This window comes from Pipistrellus kuhlii, unplaced genomic scaffold (genome assembly GCF_014108245.1).
Source record: "Pipistrellus kuhlii isolate mPipKuh1 unplaced genomic scaffold, mPipKuh1.p scaffold_m20_p_9, whole genome shotgun sequence".
Taxonomy (NCBI): domain Eukaryota; kingdom Metazoa; phylum Chordata; class Mammalia; order Chiroptera; family Vespertilionidae; genus Pipistrellus; species Pipistrellus kuhlii.
Window position 1 is genome coordinate 11,539,385 of NW_023425595.1, and position 25,968 is coordinate 11,565,352.

Sequence of the window (25,968 nt, forward strand, 5' to 3'; positions counted from 1 at the left end):
AAAAATAAATAAAGAAGGACAGCAGGCTAGAGAGATATATGAAAAAGCTCACCTATCTTGGGTAAATAAACTATGGATGTGTGAAGGAGACATCTCAATACTGGAGACTGCCAACAACCATCAATATTGAACTGTCCAGCATTGGTACCCACACATCGCTTTCAGGTCACCCCAAGCACAGGCCCCCAAGTTCCAATCCCCAACTTCTATTAACTAAGTAATTAGCTCCTGTATTCAATATATTGAGCACCTCATGTGAACCAGGCAATTTGCTAGTTCCTGGGCATACCGCCACGAGCAGAGTACACACAGTCCCTGCCTCAGAGAGCTTAGAGTCTAATGAGAGTCAGATAATAAGGTAAATTTGGATCCCAATAAATAGTAAGAAGAAAATGAAACAGGCTGAAACGATGGCGTGGAACTGAAGGTCACAGAGCCCTCTCTGAGGAAATGGAATTAGAGCTGCGAGCAGAAGAACGAGAAGGAGCTAGTCTTGCAAAGAGCAAAAGCAAAAAGGTTACACTCCTGCGTGTGGCAAGGAATCAATTTATTTAAGGAACAGGAAGGAGGTCAGTGTGGCTGAAGTGGTGGGGGCCGGGAGTGGGGACTGGGGGAGCCACAAGCTTCCTAAGTTGTGTGCGTGGGTAGGAGAGGGGGGACAGGGAGGCGGGGAATGCTCTGCACACATTTTCCAAAAAGTAGTGCCTCTCATAGGACATAGAGAGAAGGTAACGATGGGCTTGGTTTTTCTGAACAAAATCTAGATTCAGTACAAAAAAATGTCACTTCACTCAAAACTGGAGCTCAGCTTTGTGTTCCTAAACTCTAAGCCCGGGGATCCATCTCCTTGGCCCATCAGTCTTCTCCCCCTGCCCCTCCCCCCTCCAAATCTCTGCCCGGTGTGAGCCCGGAGACTTCCAAGACACCCCAGTATAGTCCGGACAGCAGCTGTCCTCCTGGCTCCCTCCTTAGCCCACCCTCCAGCAGCTGCTTTTGTCTGAGGAAGAGTAAAAGGGACTGACTATTTAAAGACACAAGGTAGGGGGCGGGGCAGAGGAGGCCGAGCCTGGGCTCTGGATGAACAGGGGAGGCCAGAGGGCTGGGGACCATCCAAATGGGCCTGCAGATGGTGTTCCGGGTCTCCGGGGCCAGGCAAGTACGCTGGGAAGAAAGACGACCAGAGAATGCATGCTGCTGGCGGGGGTCAGGGCAGGAGGCACAAGCACTATGATTGAGAGGTGCCACCTGTCAGATCTCCCTGGGAAATCTGAGCCTCCCAGGGCAGGGGACAGTGTTGTACCAACAGGGCCGTAAACAATACTCTTCGGAGACCCAAGGCTCTGGAAATGGGGGTGGGGTGGAAGGAGGGTGGAAGGTGGAGGGGGCAGGGACAGAAGTACTGGGGGCTAGAGGCCTCTGGCAGCCAGGCGTGAGGTGCTCAGCTAGAAGAAGGAGACAGCTCCCCAGGCCCCGGGCAGAGGCCCCCCAGGTAAGAGAAGCCCTGGGCTCCTTTCTAAGGGGCCCCCCTTTATCTGCCAACCCCTCTCCCACATCCCAAGGGCAGCAGCCTCCAAGCAGGGCCCCAGCGTTGGAGAAATCCAGGCTTCTTTTTAGATGCCAGAGCTCAAGGACTCAGCCTCGGGGGTGCTGGGCAACCTGAGATCACCTACCGAGCAGCCTGCAGGTGGCCATCCACTGGAGGCCTGCTGGGCAGAGGGGCTCACTGGCTCAGGTGGGCCGGGTGGCGGACTCTCTAAGCAGCTAGGAGTGGCCTCAGGACCGCCGGAAGGCAGATGGGTGACGGTGGGTCTGACGGTGTCAGCAGAACCATCCAATGTCATCAGCACCATCTGAGGCTTGGAACTGGGGCTCCTGGGTTCTTTTCCTTCCCATCTGCCAAGAGCAACAGGAAGGGGAGAGGAACTGTCTGCAGGGCAGGCCTGCTAGGAAGGCTTCCCGAGGGAGGAAGGAGGAAAGGAAGTAGAGAGGAAGGATGAAAAGAGAGAGCCCAACTCCTCAGCCACGTCTGACTGTCCTCACCCATCAGCGAGAGGCCCCGCACACTGGGCTGGAGCCTTTTTTTTTTTTTTTTTTACAGAGAGGAAGAGAGAGGGATAGAGAGCTAGAAACATCGGTGAGAGAGGATCATCGATCAGCTGCCTCCTGCACACACCCTACCGGGGATGTGCCCGCAACCAAGGTACATGCCCTTGACCGGGATCGAACCCGGGACCTTCAGTCCGCAGGCTGATGCTTTGTCCACTGAGCCAAATCAGTTTCGGCTGGGCTGGAGCCTTTGAAGGACTCTGGCTGCGCACCTGGTGGGAGCAGCCACTGTGGTTCAGGCTCCAGCTACTTGTCAGGAGACCTGGGTTCCAGGTACGGGTTGGCCATTTAATTGTCCTGTGACTTTACTCAAGGGACTTCTCCTGCCCCAGCTTTGAATTCCTAATTGTACCCTGGGGCCCATCCTGCCTGTTCCCAAGGGCTAGAGGGGGGAACCAGCAAGGTAAAGCAGGGTGCTATGTGAGCTATAAGCTGCTCCAGAGTTGTTCGTGCTGGGGGTGAGGTGTTTCTGAGTTTCTTCACTCTTATCTATTTATGACAAGCCTGGAGGGTGGAAAAGCAGAGGTGATGATGAACACGCAGCATGGCTGAGGTGTGTGTGTGTGTGTGTGTGTGTGTGTACACCTGTCCTTCCCCTCCACCACCCCGAGGGTGTAGCATGTAGATGAAGAGAAAAATGGGTGCAGCACTTTGCTATGTCTTAGCCCATTACTACCACACTTTGAGGTCTAAAAAGGGCTGGTGACCAACTTACTGGCCTTCAGTTCTCTTTGCCTTCAAGGCTAAATGCCCTCACGGCTGGGTCAGGGCCTTAATCTGGTACATGGCTGGGAGGAGGACAACCTACACAGTCCCAGCTGATGCGTGCTGAGGGTGCCCTCCCCAGCAGGCAGGTTTCAGAGTGCTTCCTATGCAGAGTGCTTCCTTAACGCTCACCATCCCTATGCAGCGAGACCTATTTTTACCTCCGAAAATCAAAACACCAGACGGGCAGGTAGCTTGCTCAAGGTCACACAATTAGCACCCAGTGGGAGCTGGGGTCCCATCGTAGGAAGACTCCTGAGTCACAATCTTCACCACTACTCTGTACCACCTCCCAAGCAAGAGCGCAGGGCAGTGAGGGGTTATGCGGGCCATGTAGACCAGGCTGGGCCATACTTTCTTCTGCTAAGCAAGGCATTGCTCAAGGAGTAGGCGCTTCAGGAAAAACAGCAAAAAATAAAAGAAAGCAAGAAAAAATTCATGGTCAAAGAGGTTTGGGGAGCCCTAGATGGTTTGGCTCAGTGGATAGAGCATCAGCCTGCAGACTGAAGGGTCCCAGGTTCGATTTCAGTCAGGGCGTGTGCCTGGGTTGTGGCTCGATCCCCAGTGTGGGGCATGCAGGAGGCAGCTGATCAAGCATTCTCTTTCACCACTGATGTTTCTGTCTCTCTCCCCCTCTTCCTGTCTGAAATCAATAAAAATATTTTTTTTTTAAATAGGTTTGGAGAAAAGTTAGTTAAATAAGGCTAAGCCAAGTTAAGGTTTCTTTACTATGGGGTATCTAAGTGCTCATGAAGTTGCATAGTTTAAAAGGGTAAAGTTTAGATTCTGAAACAACCTTAGCCAGAGACTAAACCCCTCAGCCCTTATTAATGTCTTAGTGGACCCTAATTTTCCACAGAACACAGTTTGGGAAAACTTATCTAGACCCATCATGTCATTATTGGTAGAAACTGAGGCTCGGAGAGGCAAAGGGACTCGCCCAGGTCTCAGAGTGAGTGACTAGGAGATGGGGGTCAAGGCCAGCTCAATGTCTTGGCTCACGTGTCCCCGCTAACACATGCTGGAGCAGCTGAACCATGAAGGACTCTGGTGGTAGGGGCAGCACTAGGACAGTGTGAACACCTTTGCCAATTCCACCTGCTTCCTAGGAAGCAGTGGGCACGAGAACAGGGACCCCAGGACCCTGGTCTGGGGCAGTAAGACCCGAGAACAGAGCCCTGGCCCCCCTCTGCCTGTCCTGCCTCTGTCCCAATTACCCAGGTGCCCTCTCATCCAGAAGGATGGCATTGCGGAGGGCAGGAGGTATTTTTAGCCAGTGACAGGAGTGTCTGCTTTTCTTACTGGTTGAGTCATGGCCTGAACACTATTTGGGGGTTGATTTCTTTGTCAACAGACCCCTCAGAAGGGCAGGGCGATGAAGGAGCTGGCCCCAAACTCCCCATCCACCTGTTATTGCAGATCCTAGAGTACATACAGTACTTGAATAGGAAACCCCAAGTTAGGTGTCATAACCTCCCTCCCCTCACCAAGCCCAGGCAGTTGAAGGATCACATTTCCCTGAGAGTCATTTCTATTCTTTGCCAAAGGAGACTCTTCCATGCCCAGGCTCACCTTTTCCGAGAACCAGAGGCTGGCAGAGCTGGTAGAGGCTGAGACCAGCGGGCCCAGGGATCCCCAAACTTCAGGCACCCTTATACCACCTCCCTGATTTAGTGCTATCTGTACCCTCTGCTTTCCTGAATGTCTTCCTCTGAACTAACTTATCTGTAAATTCAATAAATGTGGGTGGTGGTGGTTGTTGTTTAAAAAAAAAAAAACAAAAAAAACATTATATCATTACTATAGGCCTGGTGCATGAATTCATGCACGGGTGGGGTCCATCTGGCCCCCCCTAATGGGGGTTGGTGGAGGGGGGGTGGCACAGGCAGTTGGCCGGCTGGCCCCACCCCTGATCAGGGTGTTGGGGGCCAATAGAGAGCCGGGCTGGTGCAGGGGTTCCGATGGGAGACCAGATCAGGCTGTTGGCTGCGCAGTGTGCACCATAGCCATTGGTCATTCTGGTTGTTCTGCCGTTCCGGTCACTGAGCTTTTATATATATAGATTGGAAATGGAAGCAGTGGAGACAAAACAGTATTATTAAACCCTGTCTAACTGCTCCTTTCTGCTTTGGGCTCTGCGCCTGAGGCTCGCTCCATCACTGTTCCAGAATGCTAGTGTGGAATTGTAACCACCCAAGCATCATCCTATGCACTGAAAGGCTGTTAGTTCAATGCCCAGTCAGTGCACATACCTGTGTTGCGGGTTCCATCCCTGGTCGATATGTATGGAAAGCAACCAATCAATGTTTCTCTCTCACATCGATTTATCTCTCTGCTCTCTCTCTCTCTCTCTCTCTCTCTCTCTCTCTCTCCTCTCTCTCTCTCTCTCTCTCTCTCTCTCTCTCTCTAAGTATGTCCTCAAGTGAGGATTAAAAAAAAAAAAAGAGAGAAGCAAAAATTATTTAAAAGGCATTATGTGACCTAATATTCTTTTGTTGCTGTTGTTAATCATCCCCTGAGGATATTTTTTCCATTGCTTTTTATTTTTATTTATTTATTTTTAATACATCTGTGTGTGTTTTTTAAATATATTTTTATTGATTTCAGAGAGGAAGGAAGAGGGAGAGACAGAAACATTCATGATGAGAGAGAATCATGGATCAGCTTCCTCCTGCAAGTCCCCCACTGGGGATTGAGCCCAGGACGCAGACATGTGCCCTTGACCGTAATGGAGCCTGGGACCTTTCAGTTTGCAGGCTGACAGTCTATCCACTGAGTCAAACCATCTAGGGTTTTCCATTGATTTTTAGAGTGGAAAGGGGGAGGGAGAGGGAGAGGGAGAGGGAGAGGGAGAGAGAGAGAGAGAGAAGGGACAAGAGAGAGAGAACATTGATGTGAGAGAGATACACAGATTGGTTGCCTCTCCATATACCCTGCATCCCACATATGTGTCCTTGACCAGAATCAAACCCATGACACTTCAGTGCACTGACCGATGCTCTAACCGCTGAGAAACACTGGCCAGGGCATGACCTACTGTTCTTTAAAGCCCAAGCCACAATCTGCAAAGGGCAAGTAGGTGGACACCAGCCAACATTAAGTCGGCGTGGCCCACTCCCCACCTCTGGGGAAGCAGCACTCTGTCCCTTCATTTTACCCCAGGGAAGTGGATGCTCTGGTCACATGTCCACGTAGGGGGCACCCAGCACTGAAGCCCAAGCCTCCAGACTCCTGGCCAGCGCTGTCTGAGGGCGGGCTCCCACCTCATGCAGGATGGGGCGTGACCAGGCCTGCTTGTCTTCTCTTCCCAGAGATGGAGCAGAAGGAAGGGAAGCCCTGTGAGGATGGGACCACTGTCTCCCCAACCCCAGGGACCCCAGGGACGCCAGGAGGTGACACCTCTGCGGGAAAGGAGGCCAAAGGCACCAGCACCGCTGCAGAGGGGCCTCCGGATGGGGCAGGAGAGCAGGAACGAGCTCCAGCGGAGGGTGGCGCGTCAGCGGAATTCCAGGGGGAAGCCAACGGGTTGGACGAGGTCAAGGTGGAGTCCAAGGTGGAGGCTGAACCTCCAAAGGAGGACCGTGGGCAGGAAGAGACCAAAGAGGCTCCTCGGGAGGTGACGGGTGGGAAAGAAGAGACCAACTCTGAACCCAAGGAGGCCGAGGGAAAGGCGGGGACGGTGTTGGCCACGGAGAAGCAGAAGGCTGAGGAGAAAGCGGACACGCCCGAACCCAGGGAGAAAGCCGATGCGGAGGACCAGGCCAAGGCTGAGCTGAAGCAGGGCGCTGCCGAGCAGGAGGCTGGGGCTGGGGCTGGGGCTGGGGCTGGGTCCACGGAGGCTGATGGGGAGCAGGAGGCCACGCCAGCCTCTCGGGAGGAGAGCGCCGAGACGGAGGAGCCCAAGGCTGAAGCCCAGGCGAAAGCCAGTGCCCCAGAGGCCACGTCGGACTCTGAGAAGAAAGCTGCTCTGGAAGATGAGGCCCAGGCTGAGCCACAGGAGAGCGGCCCGAGGGAGGAGGTGGTGAGTGAGGCAGGGGAGAGGAGGGAGGAGGCCCCACAATGCTCAGGAATCCCCTGCCCCCAGAGAAGCAAGGCCCCTGAGTTCTATTTCCTGGGGGAAGTCCAGTCTTCCTCCCGTGGATATCAAGCGCCTGGGGAGGGGGCTGCTGCGCCGTGTCCAGGCTGCCTTGCAGATCTTTCTGGAGAGCCCTCACAAAGCCCTGGGCAAGCGCTTGTGTGACCATGAGCTCATCCAGATCATGTCGGTTCCAGGAGTCAGGCGGTCCCAATGAAGAGCAGGACCAGGGTGTGGAGAAAGAGTCGGAGGAAGGGGCAGGGGTGTGTCCCAGCTCCCCCGAGGAATGGCCCGAGAGCCCCACGGAGGAGGGTCAAGGCCTCAGCCCAGGTGAGTGAGAGCCAGGAGCCCACAGGCTGCTGCAGGGGCTCTCCTGGAGGGCGTGCAGGGAGGGGGCATGGAGGACTCACCTCCCTCCCCCTGCTCCTTTCCTGCAGAGGGGCTGGGCCCAGACACCGCAGCTTCCGGAGAGACCAGTCCCTCAGCCAGGTAATGCCCAACCCGGGGCCCGGCTCCAAATCTCCCTAACTCCAGCCCCCCTCAGCTGGGCCTGGGCCTGGGCCTCCCCAGGACTTGGCCTGGAGAATTCCAGGATTCCTGGTCTTCGGTGCCTTTCCCAGGGCAGAGCCCAGGAAGCTGAATGAGCCAGGGCTTGGAGGCCAGGGAGCATCAGCACAGCTGGTCCCCCCTGTTCCCCTCCATCCCTGGCCTCTCGGCATCCCTGGCAGGCCTTATTGAGGCCCTCATCTTGCCGCTCAGCATGTTTCCATGGTGCCAGCACCTTATACAGAGCATGAGCAGAAAGCCCAAGTTTGGACGACTCTGCCACTTACCAGCCGTGTGACCTTGGCCATGTCTCTTGGCCTCTCTTCATGTGTGACGTGGGTGCAGTAACTGTTCCGCCCTCGTAGGACCCGTGTGAGGCTTAGATCATATGTGTATAAAGCACTGAGCACAGTGCCTGGTGCCCAGTGGGTGCTGGAGAAAATGAGAGCTGTAACTGCCCAACTTCAGTCATTGGAAGGATCTTCCTTTATTTGGACCTGAGATCCACCTCTGTGTTACTTTCTTAGAGAAAGATATACTCACTGAGTGATCACGTAGTTCCATGGCAGGCTCTGAATTCCCCTTCTTACTCAAGCCTGAGGGCCATCTTGTCAGACGAGGAAGCTGGGGCTCAGAGAAGTTGCAGGAGCAGTGCCAAGATCACACAGCAAATAAGAGGCAAAGCCGGGCTTCAAACTCAGGCCAGAGCCTCGCTATTCCTTCCAGCCCTTTCCAGTGCCAAAAGTGGGTGCCCCAACTGTCCATGCCCCTCTGGACTGCAGGGACCCCCAACCCCAGCCCGCTCCCACCCCTTCCCAAGACCCTGTGCTGACTGGTCCCAGCCCTCTTATTGGTCTCTGCGCCTTTCTGCATAGTGAGTCTTCACCCAGCGAGGTGCCCCAGAGTCCCACGGAGCCCCCTCCCTCACAGGAGAAGAAGAAGGAGAAGGCACCGGAACGCAGGGTGACAGCCCCTGCCCGGCCCCGGGGGGCCCGAGCCCAGAACCGCAAAGCCATCGTGGACAAGTTTGGAGGGTAGGGAGCGGCTGGGCTGGGCTTTCCCAGGCCGTGGGTTGGTAGGATGGAGGCCTCAGGGGCTGGGAACAGTCCAGGCCAAGGTGGGAGGGCTGACTGAGGGTGGCGGGGAGGTGGGGAGAGCTGGGGCTCCTCCCTGAGGGCCCTCTGGGTGGCCTCCCACCTCTCCCGCCCGCCCGGCCTTCTCCATCCCTCCCCACAGGGCAGCCTCGGGCCCCACGGCCCTGTTCCGGAACACCAAGGCAGCCGGGGCGGCCATTGGCAGTGTCAAGAACATGCTGTTGGAGTGGTGCCGGGCCATGACGAGAAACTACGAGGTGGGCGCGGGCCAGGCCTTCCCGGGCGCAGAGCTGGGAGGGCTGCGGGGTGCAGAGCCCGGGGTGGAGGCTCACGGAGGCCGCCCCTTCCCGCCGCCCGCAGCACGTGGACATCCAGAACTTCTCGTCCAGCTGGAGCAGCGGCATGGCCTTCTGCGCCCTCATCCACAAGTTCTTCCCCGACGCCTTCGACTACGCCGAGCTGGACCCCACCAAGCGCCGGCACAACTTCACCCTGGCCTTCTCCACGGCAGAGTAAGCCCCGGCCCGGACCCTGAGCCCGAGGGGACGGGCTCGGTGCCCAAGGCCTAAAGGGGGCGCTACATCACCCACGGGGGTCCCGGAATGTGGCCACACCTTGGTGTAGCCCACAGCATTTGATCACCAGGATCTGTTTCAGGCCAGAGCAGCGGGTGAATTGGCAAAATCCCTGCTTGCCCTGCAGCCTAGAGTCCAGAGGGAGAGAGATCCTTAACACGCACGCACATACCAAATATCATGCCCAGGAGGAATAGGTGCCATAAAGACAGCGCCAGCAGGGGAGGGGTAGAAAAGGGGGAGGGAGAGTGAAGGGGGGACAGGCCTGCTGTTTCAGACAGGGTGGTACGGGGATTTGGGGTCAGGTTCTGACTCGGCCATTTGTGGGCTGCGTCATCGTGGGCCTTCACCTCTCTGAGCCTCATATTCCGATCTTTAAAATGGGCTCGAGGTTTCCTCTGCTGCAGGGCTGTCCTGAGAATTAAGTAAATGACTGGGAAAGTCCCTATGACAGTACCTCGCACCCAGAAGGCACTTTTAAAGAGTCCTCCTAGCTGCTGCTCCTGTATCGTAATGAACGAGACCACAGCTGTGAAGGTGTGTTTCACTTTGGAACCGGAAGGAGGGTTTGTTCCGGAGACGCACACAGCTGGGGGCCGGCAGTGGTGAGGGATGGAGACCTGGGTGGGCCTGGAAAGGCAGGAGGCGTGTGAGGAACAGAGTGGCCCAAGGAAGAACCTGAGTGAGAGGCAGATACGACTGCTGAGTGGGGGCCAGGGCGGCGCTCCCACCACCAAAGCACGAGAGCCAGACGTCTGTGCCCACCAAGGCCTGACCGCTTCCTGAGGCCTCAGGACTCCAAGGAGCTCCCGCCAGGAGCGCCTGTTTTCTCCTGTCCCAGGGAGAGGCTTCCGAGCCACCTGGCAGAGGCGGGACTGTGCAGAGGCCGTGGCCAGTGAGGGCAACTCTGGCCATGAGTGGGTACCCCAAATGTCTGTGACCCTGGGGGCACTTCTAAAGCCCGGGACAGGGGAGAGGTCACAGCCGGTGTCAGCAGGCCCCACGTCTGAGAGGCTGAGCCCTCCGGTCCTGTGCAGGCCTGGCCACCGGGCTACAGGGAAGCCTGGGACAGCAGCCTCCCCCTCTCTAGGCCTGCGTGTCCCCATCCGCAAAACGAGAGCTTTGGATATTAATCTGTGCTTTCGGCGGGTGCTTTCCCCACCCCCCCCCCACCCTCAACAGATTTCCCAAAGTATTCCATGAAAAACAAATTAAAGGAGAATCTTTTTAGGTCGGAGGATTCCTGGAGCTTAATGCCCAACCTCCCTTCCCAAGAGGATCCCTTGGGCATGTCCATGGGCCCTAGGGCACCTGGAGTGCCACTGAGGACCACCCGTTGATGGTCCGGAAGGTTCCTTCCAGTTCCACATTATCCCACCAAGGGAAGGGATGTGTGCCTGGGTGGGGGCTCAGCGGCTCAGAAACACCTTTAAGGACGATGACAAGGCACATGGATTGAGAGGGGCTGTCTGTCGGGTGTGCTTCTAAGTGCTTCCCTTGGCTTATCCTGTTCACGCCTCACAGCATCCCAGAGTGTACATCCCAGATGTGGAGATGTTTCGTGACATCCCAGGGTGGGACAGGAGGGCTGAGGCAGAACTGAGATTGGAAAGTGAACTCCTAGTCAGGACTGAGAGCTCCACACGAGCCTCAGAAGTTTCGCGCAGCCGAAACCGGTCTGGCTCAGTGGATAGAGTGTTGGCCTGCGGACTGAAAGGTTCCGGGTTCGATTCCGGTCAAGGGCATGTACCTTGGTTGCGGGGTGTGCACACACCAGTAGGGGGTGTGCAAGAGGCAGCTGATCTATGTTTCTCTCTCATTGATGTTTCTGGCTCTCTGACCCTCTCCCTTCCGCTCTGTGAAAAAATCAATTATATATATATTTTTTTTTAAAAAAAAAAAAAGAAGGGTGCACAGCTCCGCCCTGGCCAGGGGTCCCTGGCCTGTGGGGCACGAGGCATTGCCCTCCCCTGGCAGCTGCCTCGCCTTGGTTCCACGCCAGGCAGAGCCACAGGAAGGCAGAAGGAAGGCTCGGTAAGGATGACGAGCTGACAGGAGGCATCCGACAGCAGGGTGAAGGGGAGGATGAGGCAGGGACCATGGGGATGGAGGGTGGGGAATAGAGGTTGAGGTGCCGAGTGTGAATCCTGCCTCCCTAGCTCTGTCACCCTCGGCAGCTGACTTAACCACCCTTATGGGTTCGAGTGAAGATTAAATGTGCCAACTAAGTTGGCCCCTGCCAGGGCCCTGGCACCTTACCGCCCGCGTAGAACTCCCCTCTGATTCCTGTGAAGTCCTGACCGAGGGGAGGACTTCCAGCTGTGCTGCTGGAGAAGCCTGGCCCCCAGCTCCTGTGCAGGGAGACCCACACCCAGAACCCGCGGTCGCTGCATGGGCTGCAGGGAGCCGGTCCCATTCTTCGAAATCCTCCCGTCTGCGCTCCTCCCCCGGCACCTAGGCCAGTCCGGCTCGCGTTTCGGCCCAGCTGTCTCAGCCCCAAGGGAGGATTTCTGCTGGGACCCTGGTTTCTCCTACTGCCAGCACCCACGTGGCTTGGCAGGCTGCGGCTGCGGAGGCCTGGCTTCAGGGCACGGATGCCAGGGGCGTCAGGCCAGCCTGGGGCCGAGCCCCAGCCGTATCACTCCCTTCAACCTTGGGCAAATGATCAAACTGCTCCGCGTGTCCAGCCCCTCCTCTGCGGGCCGAGGATGGAGGGGAGGTGTGAGTGAGACAGTTCAAGGGGAAGCGCTTGATAAAGCTCCTGGCCCATGGGCGCAAGGCCCCAACAGTGGTGAGCTCAGATTATCAGCCTTCGCAAAGCCACCAAGGGCAGCTGGGGAGACAGAAAGAGAGGACTGACCTCCATGCAGCCCCTCACACGCATCAAGCACACCTGCCTCGGGGCCTTTGGAACGTGCTATTCTGCTGCCTGGCATCCGCGTCCAAGATCTGGACATGATTTACTCTCCCCCAAGAGACCTTCCCTGAGCACCCTTCTAAACATACTGTCAACACAGGAACGTCCCCGGCCTCCCTTCCTTGCCTCTCACCGTCTGATGTACCACCTATTGCATGTGTTGGAGTACTGTCTTCTGCCACGAGAATGCCAATTAATCTTAGAGCAGGGACGTTTGGGTTTCGTCGAGTGCTGAATCCCCTCAGCAATTATACGGAGACGGGATGAAGATGGAGATGGTTCAGCTATAAGCCATCATTCTAACTAGGATTGGGGTTCTGTCCTTTATTTTTTTTTAAATATATTCTATTGATTTTTTTTTTTTTTTTTTTTTTTTTTTTACAGAGAGGAAGAGAGAGGGATAGAAAGTTAGAAACATCAGCCGAGACCAGTTTGGCTCAATGGATAGAGCGTCGGCTTGGGGACTGAAGGGTCCCGGGTTCGATTCCGGTCAAGGGCATGTACCTTGGTTGTGGGCACATCCCCAGTAGGGGGTGTGCAAGAGGCAGCTGATCGATGATTCTCTCATCAATGTTTCTAACTCTCTATCTCTCTCCCTTCCTCTCTGTACAAAATCAATAAAATATATTTTTTTAAAAAAAGTTAGAAACATCAATGAGAGAGAATCATTGACCAGCTGCCTCTTGCATACCCCCTTCTGGGGATGTGCCAGCAACCAAGGTACATGCCCTTGGCCGGAATCGAACCCGGGACCTTTCAGTCCGCAGGCTCTATCCACTGATCCAAACCGGTTTCGGCTGGGGTTCTGTCCTTTAAACTCTCCTGGAGGAGCTTGGCCTTCCAGAGGACAGATACAGGAGTGTGTGAGAAGGGCAGGTTAATGCAGACCTGAAGACCAGGGGGTCCCGGCCCACGTGAGGCCACCGTGCAATGAAGACAGTGGGCTCTGGAATCAGATCAGGCCGAGTGTCAGTTTTGACTCCATCCGGACCCCAGCTTGCTCATCTGTGCACTGGGACAGCTGGCCTAGATGACTCCCATCTCCAACACACAATCCATCCGTGCTGGGCTGCCCCCACCCCTTCCCCTGGCTCCCATGTTCTTCACCTTGGCTCTGGTCCTCACCCCACCCCTCCTCTGCCTCTCAGGAAACTGGCCGACTGTGCCCAGCTGCTGGAGGTGGATGACATGGTGCGGTTGGCAGTGCCTGACTCCAAGTGCGTCTACACCTACATCCAAGAGCTGTACCGCTGCCTCGTGCAGAAGGGCCTGGTGAAGACCAAGAAGAAATGAGGAGCCGACCGACCCTGTGGGCAGGGTGCCCAGCTGCCCAGCCACGGCCCAGGACTGCCTTCTGCTCCAGAGACAAGAGAGCCAGCCGGGGCTTGGGCAAAGGCAGGTGGTACCAGTCTTAACGAATTAAAGGTACTTTTGTAAAATCCTGTCTGGCCCTCAGTGCTCCTGCCCTATCCCAGCTGGGAGCCTGTCCCTCTCTGGGACAATTAACCCTGGCTGCCAGGATTCCTCAGCTGACATTTCCTCACCCGACACAATCTTCTCTCTTTTTTTCAGAGATTTTTTAAATTGACTTTTGGAGAGCTGAAACCAGTTTGGCTCAGTGGATAGAGCGTCGGCCTGCAGACTGAAAGGTCCCAGGTTCGATTCCGGTCAAGGGCATGTACCTTGGTTGCGGGCACATTTTTAATTGACTTTTGGAGAGGAAAGGGAGAGAGGAGGGAGGAACAGCAATGTAAGAGTGAAATATATCGATTGGCTGCCTCCTGCACGCCCATTCAGGGGGATCAAGCCTGCAACCCAGACATGTACAGCCTGGGAATCAAACCAGCAACCTTTTGGTACATAGGACGATGCCCAACCCACCGAGCCACACCAGCCAGGGCTGTCACAATATTTTCTACCGGCATGAAAGGAATTTGGGAAAGGACGATGGCCTGGGTTCCACCATCACCAACCAACAGTGTGACCTTGGGCCCATGAGCTAACTCCTCTGAACCTCTTGACCATCTGGTTGTGGATAAAAGAAGTTCAAACCTCAGGGAGGCGTTGTAAGGATTAAAGGAAGTACTTAAATGGGCAAAAGCCTTGCCTGGCGCCTGTCACATACACGCTCAGTAAGTGGTGGCAAAGAGTAAAAACAAGTCTTACATTTTCGGCCAGCGGTGGCACTTTTCCTGTCTCTTCCCGCTCTCCACACTTCTCCTGGGTTAGAGAATTCCAGGGCAGTGCTGGAATGGATGCTCTAGAAATCACACCCAAAGTAGGCTAGTGGGGCCTACAATGAAGCCCTGGTCTCAAAAATAACCCACATCGCCGAAACCGTCTTGGCTCAGTAGATAAGAGTGTCAGCCTGCGGACTGGAAGGACCCAGGTTCGATTCTGGTCAAGGGCATGTACTTTGGTTGCGGGCACATCCCCGGTTGTGGGGTGTGCACGAGGCAGCTGATTGATGATTCTCTCTCATGGATGTTTCTGGCTCTCTATCCCTCTCCCTTTCTCTCTGTAAAAAATCAATAAAAAATACTAAAAAAAAAAAAAAAAGAAAGACAGAAAAAAAAAAAAGATACCCCACATTTCTGTCTCTTAAAAGCAAATGGGTGCTCACTTTGGCAGGACATATACTAAAATTGGAACGATACAGAGATTAGCATGGCCCCTTCGCGAAGATGATACGCAAATTCATGAAGCATTCCATATTTTTCAAAAAAAAGCAGATGAGTTTCCTGTAACTCAGAACCATCACACCCAGAAGGGTCTTCCTTCCGGTTAGTTAATCCCTCCAGCTCCAGCTCCGGCTGAAGTTGTGGCTTGTTTTTGTTTTTCCATTGCTCATTAGAGAGGAACTGAGGGCTGAGCGGATGACAATGTCCTGCTAACAGCCCTGTCTGGCTTTATCAGCCACTGGGGAATGCTGTGCTGATAACAGCCCATGGAAAACACCGAGACAAAACCCAGCCAACTTGGCACCGAGACAGGAGGTGACCTGGCATCCCACACTGTGCCCTGTGCGGCTGCCGCCTCATCTAGGAAATGAGGACATTACCCCTGTGACGGTGTTGATGGCCCTCTGGCCAGGATGGCCTAGCCCCCTCGTGGCCCCATAATATTTGGGGTTACTCCCGGCATAGGGCCATCAGTTCATGGACCCGACAGCAGCTAACTCCCCAGCCTCCTCTTCTCCTGGTGAAGCCGCCCCATCCCCTCGAAGGAACACGGAGCCAGAATCCACAAGTCATCTGAGACTTTAATGGCTGGAAAAACACATGGTTTCTGTGACTCCCCCTTGACTGGAAGCTGAAGGGGCCACGCCTCCCAGCCTGAAGCCTGGCCCCCAACCTAATGGGACTGCAAGTGGTTTGGAAACTGTGTAATCAGATTTCTGGGACAAGGATGAGATTCTTCCCTTAGTGATTCATCGGTGGGAAAGAGGTTTAGCACTTAAATCTACACAGCCCGACTGATAATGTAATCAACAAACCACCCAATTGCAAGGGAACTCCCTTCCATGTGCCCGCCTCCCGCACCCACTCCCCCCAGAAGCCTGGGTCCCAGGGGTTTTCTGGTTGGCTGACTGGCTCACGGCCCGGCCTGGAAGGGGATCTCTAAGATGGAGCCACTTGCAGGCCTGTGACTCTGCAAACCTAAACTGCCTGGCTCTGGGGGACAGGAACGGAATGGAAAGCACACCTGTGGTCCACACGTACCACACACACAACTAACAACTAACAACCTGAGAAAGGAAAAACGCAGAAAAACTGAGCAGGACGTGGGCCACCAAGAGGCTCCGGCCCCAGTCCGTGCGGTGTGTCCGTCCGATGCACGGACACGACCCGGTGCAGAGGGCCAGGACCGGAGCTAGGAGGGCCGGGGTACTCCAAACTGGAGGGTGAACTTCTCAGCGTCACTGTGGAACTTCTCCGAGTCCAGTGTCAGCAGGTCGGCGAGCTCCAGGCGCAGGGGCTCCGCCAGGTTCGGCTCATTCACCAGCTCGTTGAGGGCCTTCAAGGCTGGGGAGAGGGGCCAGAGCAGGACATGAGGACGGAGAGAGAAATCCTGGGAAGGGCCCAATGGCTGCCCACTCCCAGGCTCCCCTGGAACTCCATGCTCACTCCTTGGGGGACCCCCAAGAAGGCCCAACCTCTCAGGATGACCCCCTAACCAAACCGAACGCCCCTCACGTCCCCAGCTGACGCCGCCGAAAGCTCTGACGGGTTCCATCAGCAGTTTCTAAACTGTGTTCCGTTGAGGAGATCCGCGGAGTGTCTGGGTCCCACGCTCCCTTTTCAACAAGAGCCACTTTGTGTCCCTCGGTTTGATACTAGGATTCCAAATGAGCTTTTACTTGGGAAAAAGGGTTCTGAGGCTGAAGACTGAGAACCACTGCTGCCCGGTGGCTGACCTTGCACAGGTGCCTTTGGGAACCTGGGGAAGGCAGGGGCCCGTCTCCCCGGGCACGTGCACATGCGCACACACAGGCAGCTCTGAGGTCAGGGTGCTTCACGGGTCCCTGAAGGTCATCCAAGGAGCACTCCCCACCCGTCCCCGCCCCAGGACCCCTCCCAGACCATCCAGAGGCAGGATGACAGATCGCACATCGACGTGAGCCAATAGCCACCTGTGCTTACCACGTTTTCAATGAACTGAAATGAACTGTAACTAGGAATCCCGTTCCTCGGCCACATTTCCAGCGCTCAAAGCCGCACGGTGGCCACTGACTGTGGAACCGGACAGGGCACACAACACTCCCATCACTGCAGAAAGGCCTGCTGGATGGCGCCGAGCCATCTGAACGGCCTCAGGCAAGTGCCTCACCTCTCGGTGCCTCCGTGTGCTCATCTGCTAAATGGGGCTAAGGAGAGCACTGTCGTGTGAAGTTGCTCAGGAGGAGATTCAATGGGATTATGCATGAAGCTCTCCGCATGGTGCCCCAAGTGCTTAGTCAAGTGATGTGGATTGTCATACGGGGCCAACCCCTTTAACTGTCCTTCAGGGCACTGGGGCCTTGGAAAGGAGTGGAGACTTCACCGAGGTCCACAGGTAGAGAGCAGCGGCCTTCTTACCCCCAGCCCGTCCCTCTAGAGCTCAGCTGCTTCTCTCCCGGGACCCACACACATGTTGTCGTCACACCTGCCCACATGCAAGAACAGGAGCAGGTATCTCAGGACGCGTCCCTTCTATCCAACAACAGACTCCACCGAGACCCACCATTTTTCTCTCTTCTCTTTTGGGTTTTTCTAACTCAAAATCAGCCCCATAACCCCGCTCCAGCGTGGGCCCCTCCCTGGAGGCAGAGCCCCGCCCACCTTGGTAGGCCTTGGTAGAAGGATTCCAGTTCTGATGGCTGATGATGGGTAGGCAGACCTGGCCATCGTCGCCCACGTTGGGGTGGTAGATCTTGGTTGTGAACGTCACCGTGGGGGGACTCATCGGATAGTCCTCGGGGAAGCTGATGCGCACGTTGAAGGCCCTGAGGTTGTAGGGCGACCTCTCCTGCATGAGAAAAGGAGTGAAGCTCTGCTCAGAGGCAGGGCTGCTCCGAGATCATTCTCCTCCTCAGGCCCTGGTCCCATTTCCCCTTCCCTGCCCCCACCCCAGGGTCCAAGGCAGCCTCTACTCCACTCCTAAAAAGAATCATGAGCCGAGACCGGTTTGGCTCAGTGGATAGAGCGTCAGTCTGCCGACTGAGGGGTCCCAGGTTCGATTCCAGTCAAGGGTACATTGGCTGCGGGTACATCCCCGGTGGGGGGTGTGCAGGAGGCAGCTGGTCGAAGTATCTCTCTCATCGATGTTTCTATCCCTCTCCCTTCCTCTCTGTGAAAAATCAATAAAATATATATTTAAAAAAAAAAAAGAAAAAAAAATCATGAATGGAGACAGATGGCACCTGCATTCATTTGGCAACTGAGCCATGGGTTAGTGAAGAGTGGAATCACTAAAGAATTCTGAAGGGGAGGGGCAGGGTCCCAAGCCGGATTCTGGCTTTTGCTGGGTGACCCAGGCCAGTGCCTCCCATCTCCAGGCCTCAATTTCCTCACTTGAAAAGTGGGTAAAGTTTGACTAAATAAGCTCTAAGGGCCATCACATCTTTTTTTTTTTTTTGTACAGATAATTAACCTTTCCCCAGATTTATTGAGAAATAATTGGCACACACCATTATATAAGTCTGAGGTGTATAGCCTGAAGATTAGGTTTGCATGTATTGTGAAATAATTACCATAATAATACCAGCTAACGCTTATCTTCTCAGATAGAGACAGGAAAAGAGAAAATAAAAAAATGTTTCTCCTTGTGATGAGAACTGTTGGGATCTACTCTTTTATATATATATATATATATTTATTGATTTCAGAGAAGAAGGGAGGGAGAAAAAGAAACATCAGTGATGAGAGAGAATCATTGACTGGACTGCCTCCTGCAAGTCCCACAACCCAGGCATGTGCCTTGACCAGAATAGAACCTGGGACCCTTCAGTCCACAGGCCCATGCTCTATCCACTGAGCCAACCCAACTAGGGCAGGATCTACTCTCTTAAAACAACCTTCCTATAGACCTACAGTGGTGTTAGCTATGATCATCACATGATATATCTCATCCCCAGCATTTACTTACCTTATAACTGAAAATTTGCATCTTTTGACCACTTTCCTTCATACCTCCTGCCCTCCACCCTCTGATCTTTTTTTCTTTTTTTTAAATATATTTTATTGATTTTTTTTACAGAGAGGAGGAGAGAGGGATAGAGAGCTAGAAACGTCAATGAGAGAGAAACATTGACCAGCTGCCTCTTGCACACCCCCTACCGGGGATATGCCTGCAACCAATGTACATGCCCTTGACCGGAATCGAACCTAGGACCTTTCAGTCCGCAGACAGACGCTCTACCACTGAGCCAAACCAGTTTCGGCCTGATCTCTTTTTCTTGGGAGTTTTGGGGTTTGCTATTTTTACTTATTTTTTTTAGATTCCTCTTTGATGTGAGATCATACGGTATCTGTCTTTCTCCATCTACCTTCAAGGTCCATCCATGTTGTTGCAAATGGTCATCTCAGTTTAAAGCTTCCTGAGAATTACGGAAGAGAAGGACACACAGGCTGTGTTTAGGAGCTGTTAGCAAGTACAGGAGAACACCGTGGTTGGAGGGGATGAAATGGAGGAAGTGAGGAAACCGTAAGAACTCAGGGGACTGGAGGTGTAAAATAGGGCAGCCACTGTGGAAAGCTGTACAGGGGTTCCTCAAAAATTTAAACAGAATTACCATATGATCCAACAATTCCACTTCTGGCGATATACTCAAAAGAAGTGAAAGCAAGGACTCAAATAGGAATTTGTACACCTGCATTCACAGCTGCGTTATTCATTGTAGAAAACCGTGGAAACAACCCAACTGTCCCTCTACGAACGAAAGCTTAAGCAAAATGTGGCATGAACATACAATGGAATATTATTCAACCTTAAAGAGGAAGGGAATTCAGCCCTAACCGGTTTGGCTCAGTGGATAGAGCATCCGTCTGCAGACTGAAAGTCCACAGGTTCGATTCAGGTCAAGGGCATGCACCTTGGTTGTGGGCACATCCTCAGTAGGGGGTGTGCAGGAGGCAGCTGATCGATGTTTCTCTCTCATCAATGTTTCTAGCTCTCTATCTCTCTCTTTTCCTCTCTGTAAAAAAATCAATAAAATATATTTTAAAAAGGAAAAGAAAAAGAAAAAGAAAAAGAAAAAACACAGTGGCTAAAGAGATGGAAGGATGGGAGCTGCTGGGACCCAGTAGGAAATCCTCCAGAGTTTGAGCAACCTGAAGGCTTGCCTGAGCACCTACTCTGTGCGGCCCTGTGCTAAGGGCTTGGCACACATTAGGTCGTGTACAATAGCAGACTGTAGGGCACATGTGTCAAACACAAGGCCCGCGGGCCAAATCCGTCCCGCCAGGCCTTGCAATGTGGACCGCACCGCGCTGTCATCACTGCACTCCGCTGCGTTTCCATCACAATGACAGTTTATGACTGTTCAGTAAACCATTCGGCCCGCGATTTAGGCTGGATTTTAGATTTTGGCCCCTTCTCTGATTGAGTTCGACACCCCTACGTAGGGGTTGCATGGGCTTTGGAGCCACACTGCCTGGGTGTGAATCTTCACTAGCTGTGTGACCTTAGGTAAGTAGCTTAACTTCTCTGTGCTTCCATTTGGGAATAATAATACACTTCTTCATAGGCTTCTGTGAGGATTAAGTGAGTTATGCTAAGGACTTAGAACAGGGCCTGGCACATGGCAAGCACTACATTGGTGTCAATGGTTATAAGTATTATGAAAACTCATGACTATGAGCATCTCCAATTCCATATGAGGAAACTCAAGTTCAATGCACGTAGTAAGTAACTTGCCCAGGCCCACAGTGGCAGGGCTGGGATGGGAACCCACGCTGTGGACTCTATTTCCACACATGAACACTGTGCTACACCCCAGACAGAACTTCAGAGACCCCAGTCCAGGCTGGTGCCAAAGCTCCAGACCTTTCAGAACCTTTGCTGCTGAGGAGACAGGACAAAGACAGGATGACATACAGGATGACAGTCGGGGTTTTAAGAGAACTCCTCTGCCTTAGCAGAAGGCAAAACAGAAGGCACAGTGGTCTTGGATATGTCTGAAATAAGAGATGGGGCAACTAGTGGGCAGATAAAATGTCTCAGCATTTATGTTCTTGAATAACAAGAAGGGGGTGGGACCAGGAAGCAGAGACATGGCCAAAGATGAGGCCTCACCGAAGGCTAAATGACTTTTGCATCTTATCTGTGAGCTCTGAAAAATGAACAAAACGACTCCATGTAATTAAGCACCAACACTGTGGGAGAAGGGCCTCCTAAAGAAAGTCTTCTCAGCTCAACAGATTCATTTCTATGTCCATCACCCCCGACCCCTTCAGGACACTGATGAAAGGTGCGCGTGCGCGCGCTCGCTCTCTCTCTCTCTCTCTCTCTCCACCTGTGGACATGTCAGCGTCACTGACAGTCTTGATATAATGAACATCTAGGGAACAGCTAAGGTTGTCATACTTTGAGGAACCACTCTTTACCCTCGATCAACTGTGGGAAACAGGAAGTTTATCTCTGGCCCCTGACAAAGGTCCAAGAAACCTTTTCTTTTCTTTTTTGTTTTGTTTTTTTGGTTTGTTTGTTTGTTTGTTTGTTTGTAAGAATAAAATCTTACCATTTGCGACAGCATGGATAAACAAAGGGTATTTGCTTCAACCTCAGAAGCAATAAACTCAGAGAGAGATCCCAATGGCAGAGGCAGTAAAAAAGGGACCCCAACACAGGGAAAATTCTTGCCCAGTCCTAACCGTCCCTGCCCAGGCCCCTGGCCTCAGTCACCCCAACCCAGGCCCAGGATCCCAGGGGCACTCACGGGCAGGAGGAGGACATCCCACACCAGGACATCCGCGTCATCACTGGACAGGTTCCGCAGGTAGTGGGGAAGGTCCTTCTGCAGATCCTCCAGCTCCTGGGGGGAGGGGGACAGTCGGCTTAGTCTCCCCTACTTCAGCCGCTTCCCCCCGCCCCAGCACAAGCTGTCCTAAGTCCCAAATGGGGCAGAAGCCGGCAAAGTCAGAGCTCCCATGTATTGAGCGCTTAGTACGTGCCAGGCCGGTGCTGAGTACTTGACGTGACAGCCGGTGTTAGTCTCACACAGCTCCGGAGGTGCCGGGTGAAGGGAACATGAAGGTCACTGCGTCCAGATGTTAGAACCTGGGAGTCAACTCTCTTAGGAGTCGTTTCTCCTGAAGCCAAGGCACTTCGCCTCCATCCTCTAATCCATTGTTTCCCAAACCTTTGACATAGGTGTATCCCTTCTATAATTTTCGTAACGCTGAGTACAACCTCGTACTCACGAGAACGTAGAATTAGGCGCAGCTAAGCACAGTGCAGTGCATATCCCCACCAAACTCCGGTGCAACGCGTACCCCCACCAAACTCTTCCCGTACCCCTGGGGGTATGTGTACCACGCTTTGGGAAACACTGCTCTAGTCTTTTTCCTAGAGAGTCACAATGCCCTATACCCTCCCGCCCTCTGGCCCTCCCTAGCACCCATCCATTAGTGTCCAGCGGGACAGTGTGTCCCTACATGCTCACAGCAGCAGAGACATCACCCTGTGCCCAGCAGACCCCTCCATCCCAGGGTGAGGGAGGGAGATGACTCAGACCATGCAAAGCAGACGTCTACACACCACCCAGAGCAACAGGGGACAGGAGTGACTCACCTTCCAGTCACATCTCTGAGTTCTCCCAGCAGCCCTCCCTGAGCCCGCTCTGCTAACACCTGACTAAGACAGGGCCCCGTCCTCACGAACTTCCCTGGAGCAATGGAAGAACCAGGGGTGTGATGACGTGGATAATAGCGGGGGAAGGAGAGGAGGGGACAGCAGGAAGGCTCTGCAGAAGGTGACCCTGAGCTGGATCCTGGGGCAGTAAAGGAGCCCGCCCTGCAGAGAAGGGGAGAGGCACCCAGGCAGAGGGCCTAGGCAGCGCAAGTGTGTGTCTCCTGCAAGGTTAACAGTGATCACGGTCAAGTGCTCTGGGGGACGCTAGCTAAACCGATTTCTCTACGGCAGGAATTCCCTAGTCTTCAATACGTGAGTCATGAACCTCCAAGATGTGAGCCCACAACATACAGTATTTCTCAAACTTATTGGACCAAGGAGCCCTCTCCCTTTCAGGGTTCATCCTGTGGGACAACAGACCTTTGGTGGGGGGAACAATTAAAAGATTAAAAGACATTCAAGCCCTAACCGGTTTGGCTCAGTGGATAGAGCTTTAGCCTGTGGACTGAAGGGTCCCGGGTTCGATTCTGGTCAAAGGGCATGTATAATATCTTGGTTGCGGGCACATCCCTCAGTAGGGCGTGTGCAGGAGGCAGCTGATTGATGTTTCTCTATCATCGATGTTTCTAACTCTATTCCTCTCCCTTCCTCTCTGTGGAAAATCAATAATATATATATATATATATATATATATATATTTTATTTTTTTTTTTAAAGACATTCAAAGGCAGGTGATATGCTCTGAAACACAGAATGGGGGATGCTACTGGCATTTAGCAGGCAGAGGCCAGGGCTGCTCACAGACATCCTACAAAATATTATCTAGCCCAAAATGTCAGCGGCAGCAAGGCTGAGAGACAGAGCCTGGGGTAAACAAAAGCAGAGAGAAAGCTCCTCACAGGCCATCCGCGCGGAGGGGTCCCTTAGTACGGTGGGCCACCTGAACTTTATCTGCCCCCCAATATATAAACACCCGTCCCCCATTTCCTAGGCTCAGCCCATACTCCATCTCTGTTCGTGCCAACAAGCTACTTCTGCCCAAAGTATCTGGCCCTCGTTTATCATTCACCCCAAACTAGAAGAAGCATCTGCCACGCCAAGTCCTAGTTCCAACGTAATCTGTGACTCTTTGGAAACAACGAAGGCCAAGGTGGAACAGAGTAGCTGTGGGACAGACACTTCCTGGCTTACTATAACTGGGGTCACTCTTATCGGTGAGTTCTGCCAAAACTTGCCCCAAGCCCAAGAATGTGGAAACCCAAGCAAGGGCGCACAGCTCCTTCCTGAGGCCTGTAAGGGAATGACCTGACTCAAAGGAACAGAAAGTGAAAGCAGAGAGGCCCCCCCAAAGAAGCTGCAGGTTGGAGCCCCATCCTCTTGGACTCAAATCCCAGCTTCTCATTCCCTACTGGATGACCCTGACAACCAAGTGATTCTGAGCCTCAATGTCCTCATCTGTAAAATGGGGGCAAATGACAATTACATGAAATGACTAATGTGTAAACTGCTTGGCACCTGACGGTGCCAGTGGGATAAATACCAAAGACAGCTCCTAGCTCTTTCCCACCTGGCTGGAAGACCGTCTGCCCAACTCTGAGATTTCAGTTCTGGGCTGTGTCTGCTCCCAGTGCCCCAATCTGGGACCGCCTTCCTCTCAAAGGCTGAAGGTAGCAGGCGCCCCCTGTCACCCTCCTCAAGCCTGCCCCCCCACTCTGCACAGTAGAGGGGCACTTCTGAGAAGGTCAGAGTCTGGGGGGTGTCAGACTCACTTCCCCACGATTGCTCTTCCTTCCCCTTCCATCTCCTGGCTCCACCTGATCCGGTAAACACCCTGGATCTCTCCACTGCCTGGGAGAAATCCTTCCGGACTGTTCCCCATCCTTCCGGACTTCATTTCAAATCGTGTCCCCGACTGGAAAGAACGCTGAGTGAGGGCAGAATATTTGCTCATCTCTGCACAGGAACCAGCACAACATAGTAGGTACTCAATATTTGTAGAACGAATGAATGCACACTCTTACTCCAGGACACCTTCCAGGTCCCTTTGGATAGCTTTTCCTCCTGAAAATACCCAGGGAACTTTGTTCCCAAATTCTACTCAGCACCACCGCCCCCAAACACTCACTCACACACACACACACACACACACACACACACACACACACACACAATCTCTCTAGAGATGTATAATAGGTACCAAAATAGGAGGCGGGCCCGGGCTATTTATTCCAAGACAAGGACCTTGTCCTGGTTGTATCTCCTCCGTTCAAGCTCACCCCACTCCGCCTGGCTCCTGGCACCAACCCTTCGTTCAGCACCTGAGACTCCAGCAGCCGTTATCGCGTTATCGCAAGTTTCTGGCCGGAGAAAAGAAACTGAAACCAGTTTGCGGGGCGCCGGCCCATCCCCATCTTCCTTGCGGCTCAGGGAGACAGCGCCCCCAAACGCCCCTCCGCTCCCCAAACTCCAGCTCCGACCCGTCCCGCGCACCCTGCTTCCCCCGGAGGGGGAAGGGGGGAGATAACGGGGTTCAGCGGCCCCGGAACCCGCACAAACCAGCGCGCGCGGAGAAGTCCGGGAGGGACGGGACGGAGGGCAGAGGAACCGGGGGCGGCGAGGGGAGCCGTGAGAAAGGGGTGCCCTCCGTGCGCTCACCTTCGCCACCCGCTTGCACGCCGTCATCTCGGGTCCGAACGCGGGCTCCGGCGGCGGCGGCGGCGGCGGCGACACAGAACGGCCGGCGGCCCGGGCTCGCCCCGCACCTAGGACCCCGCCTCCGGGAGCCCCGCCCCGCGCCGCTCCCCGCGCGCCCGCCCGCGAGCCGGCGGAGGGGCCGTGGGAACCTGCTCGCCGCCGACCCCGCCGCGAACGGGAAACCGCCGAGGGCAGGAGACCAGCGGCCCCGGCCCGGGTCCTGCGCGGAGGGCTGGGTCCCTGGGACTCGCGCGCTTTGTGGGGAGAGCGGCGGACCCGGAGCGCGTGGCGCGGCTAGACCTGGGCGTCCCACTGGGGGGCGCCGTGCACCAGGCGGCGAGCCGCTCCGGGGCGCGGGGCTGGGGTCCGCCCCTCCGCTGCCCGACGCCGCGCCCCCGACCCCCCAGCTCCCCGCCGCTCCAAACACATACATAGACGCCCCAAGTTTTTGGTTCTGCAATCGCTGGTTTCTGCAAACGCTGCTCCCGACCGCTCGCTCGGCGGCCTCCACCCTCAAACCGCTGCCCTGAGCTCCCCCACTAGCGAATGTTTGGAGCCCCCTGGACACGTCATTTCCCTTTTCTGGGCCCCTCGCCCCATCTCTAAAAAGGAGTGCGGCACAGCATGCACTCCATGCCCTCCAGAGGCCCCTGCCCTGGTGGCTGAGATCTTTTGTGCCGTCTAAGCCTTCGATGGCGCAATCGAGGGTCGTTTCTCCCCGGGGACGGCGTGGCCCAGAGCGCCGCAAGGGGGCGCTGTTGGATCCATTCCCTCTCTTGCTTTGGGTCCTTCATTAGATTTAATATTTAGTAAGTGCCTGCTCTGTGTCGACTGGGCAAACAGTGGTTGGGAGCGTCCCAAAGA

At 54.4% G+C, this 25,968-nt stretch overlaps 2 protein-coding genes and 1 non-coding gene across 6 annotated transcripts; 2 read left to right on the forward strand and 1 right to left on the reverse strand.

Moving 5' to 3' along the window:
* Positions 1-414: 414 nt before the first annotated feature.
* On the forward strand, positions 415-13,517 carry SMTNL1 (smoothelin like 1). Of its 3 annotated transcripts, none has more exons than XM_045577408.1 (8): positions 415-569; positions 6,183-6,892; positions 7,144-7,276; positions 7,384-7,435; positions 8,368-8,526; positions 8,729-8,843; positions 8,947-9,098; positions 13,318-13,517. In XM_045577408.1, exons 2-8 carry the CDS (start codon positions 6,185-6,187, stop codon positions 13,352-13,354), a joined length of 1,356 nt encoding a protein of 451 aa, XP_045433364.1. In that variant the 5' UTR covers positions 415-569; positions 6,183-6,184; the 3' UTR covers positions 13,355-13,517. The 3 variants fall into 3 exon arrangements, with proteins under 3 accessions (XP_045433364.1, XP_036282073.1, XP_036282071.1); XM_036426180.2 differs by having other exon boundaries at positions 416-569; positions 13,227-13,517; XM_036426178.2 differs by lacking the exon at positions 415-569 and adding an exon at positions 1,341-1,489 and having other exon boundaries at positions 13,227-13,517.
* Positions 13,518-14,693: 1,176 nt separating this feature from the next.
* Positions 14,694-14,797, forward strand: LOC118713892. Its single transcript, XR_004986437.1, has one exon. It is a non-coding gene; the product is annotated as a U6 spliceosomal RNA (small nuclear RNA).
* A 523-nt stretch (positions 14,798-15,320) lies between these two features.
* On the reverse strand, positions 15,321-25,395 carry UBE2L6 (ubiquitin conjugating enzyme E2 L6). Of its 2 annotated transcripts, none has more exons than XM_036426183.2 (4): positions 25,066-25,395; positions 21,497-21,592; positions 17,400-17,586; positions 15,321-16,103 (listed from the first exon to the last, which is right to left on the reverse strand). In XM_036426183.2, the coding sequence occupies exons 1-4, from the start codon at positions 25,090-25,092 to the stop codon at positions 15,952-15,954; spliced, it is 462 nt and encodes a 153-aa protein (XP_036282076.1). In that variant the 5' UTR covers positions 25,093-25,395; the 3' UTR covers positions 15,321-15,951. The 2 variants fall into 2 exon arrangements, with proteins under 2 accessions (XP_036282076.1, XP_045433365.1); XM_045577409.1 differs by lacking the exon at positions 25,066-25,395 and adding an exon at positions 22,351-22,439.
* Positions 25,396-25,968: the final 573 nt, after the last annotated feature.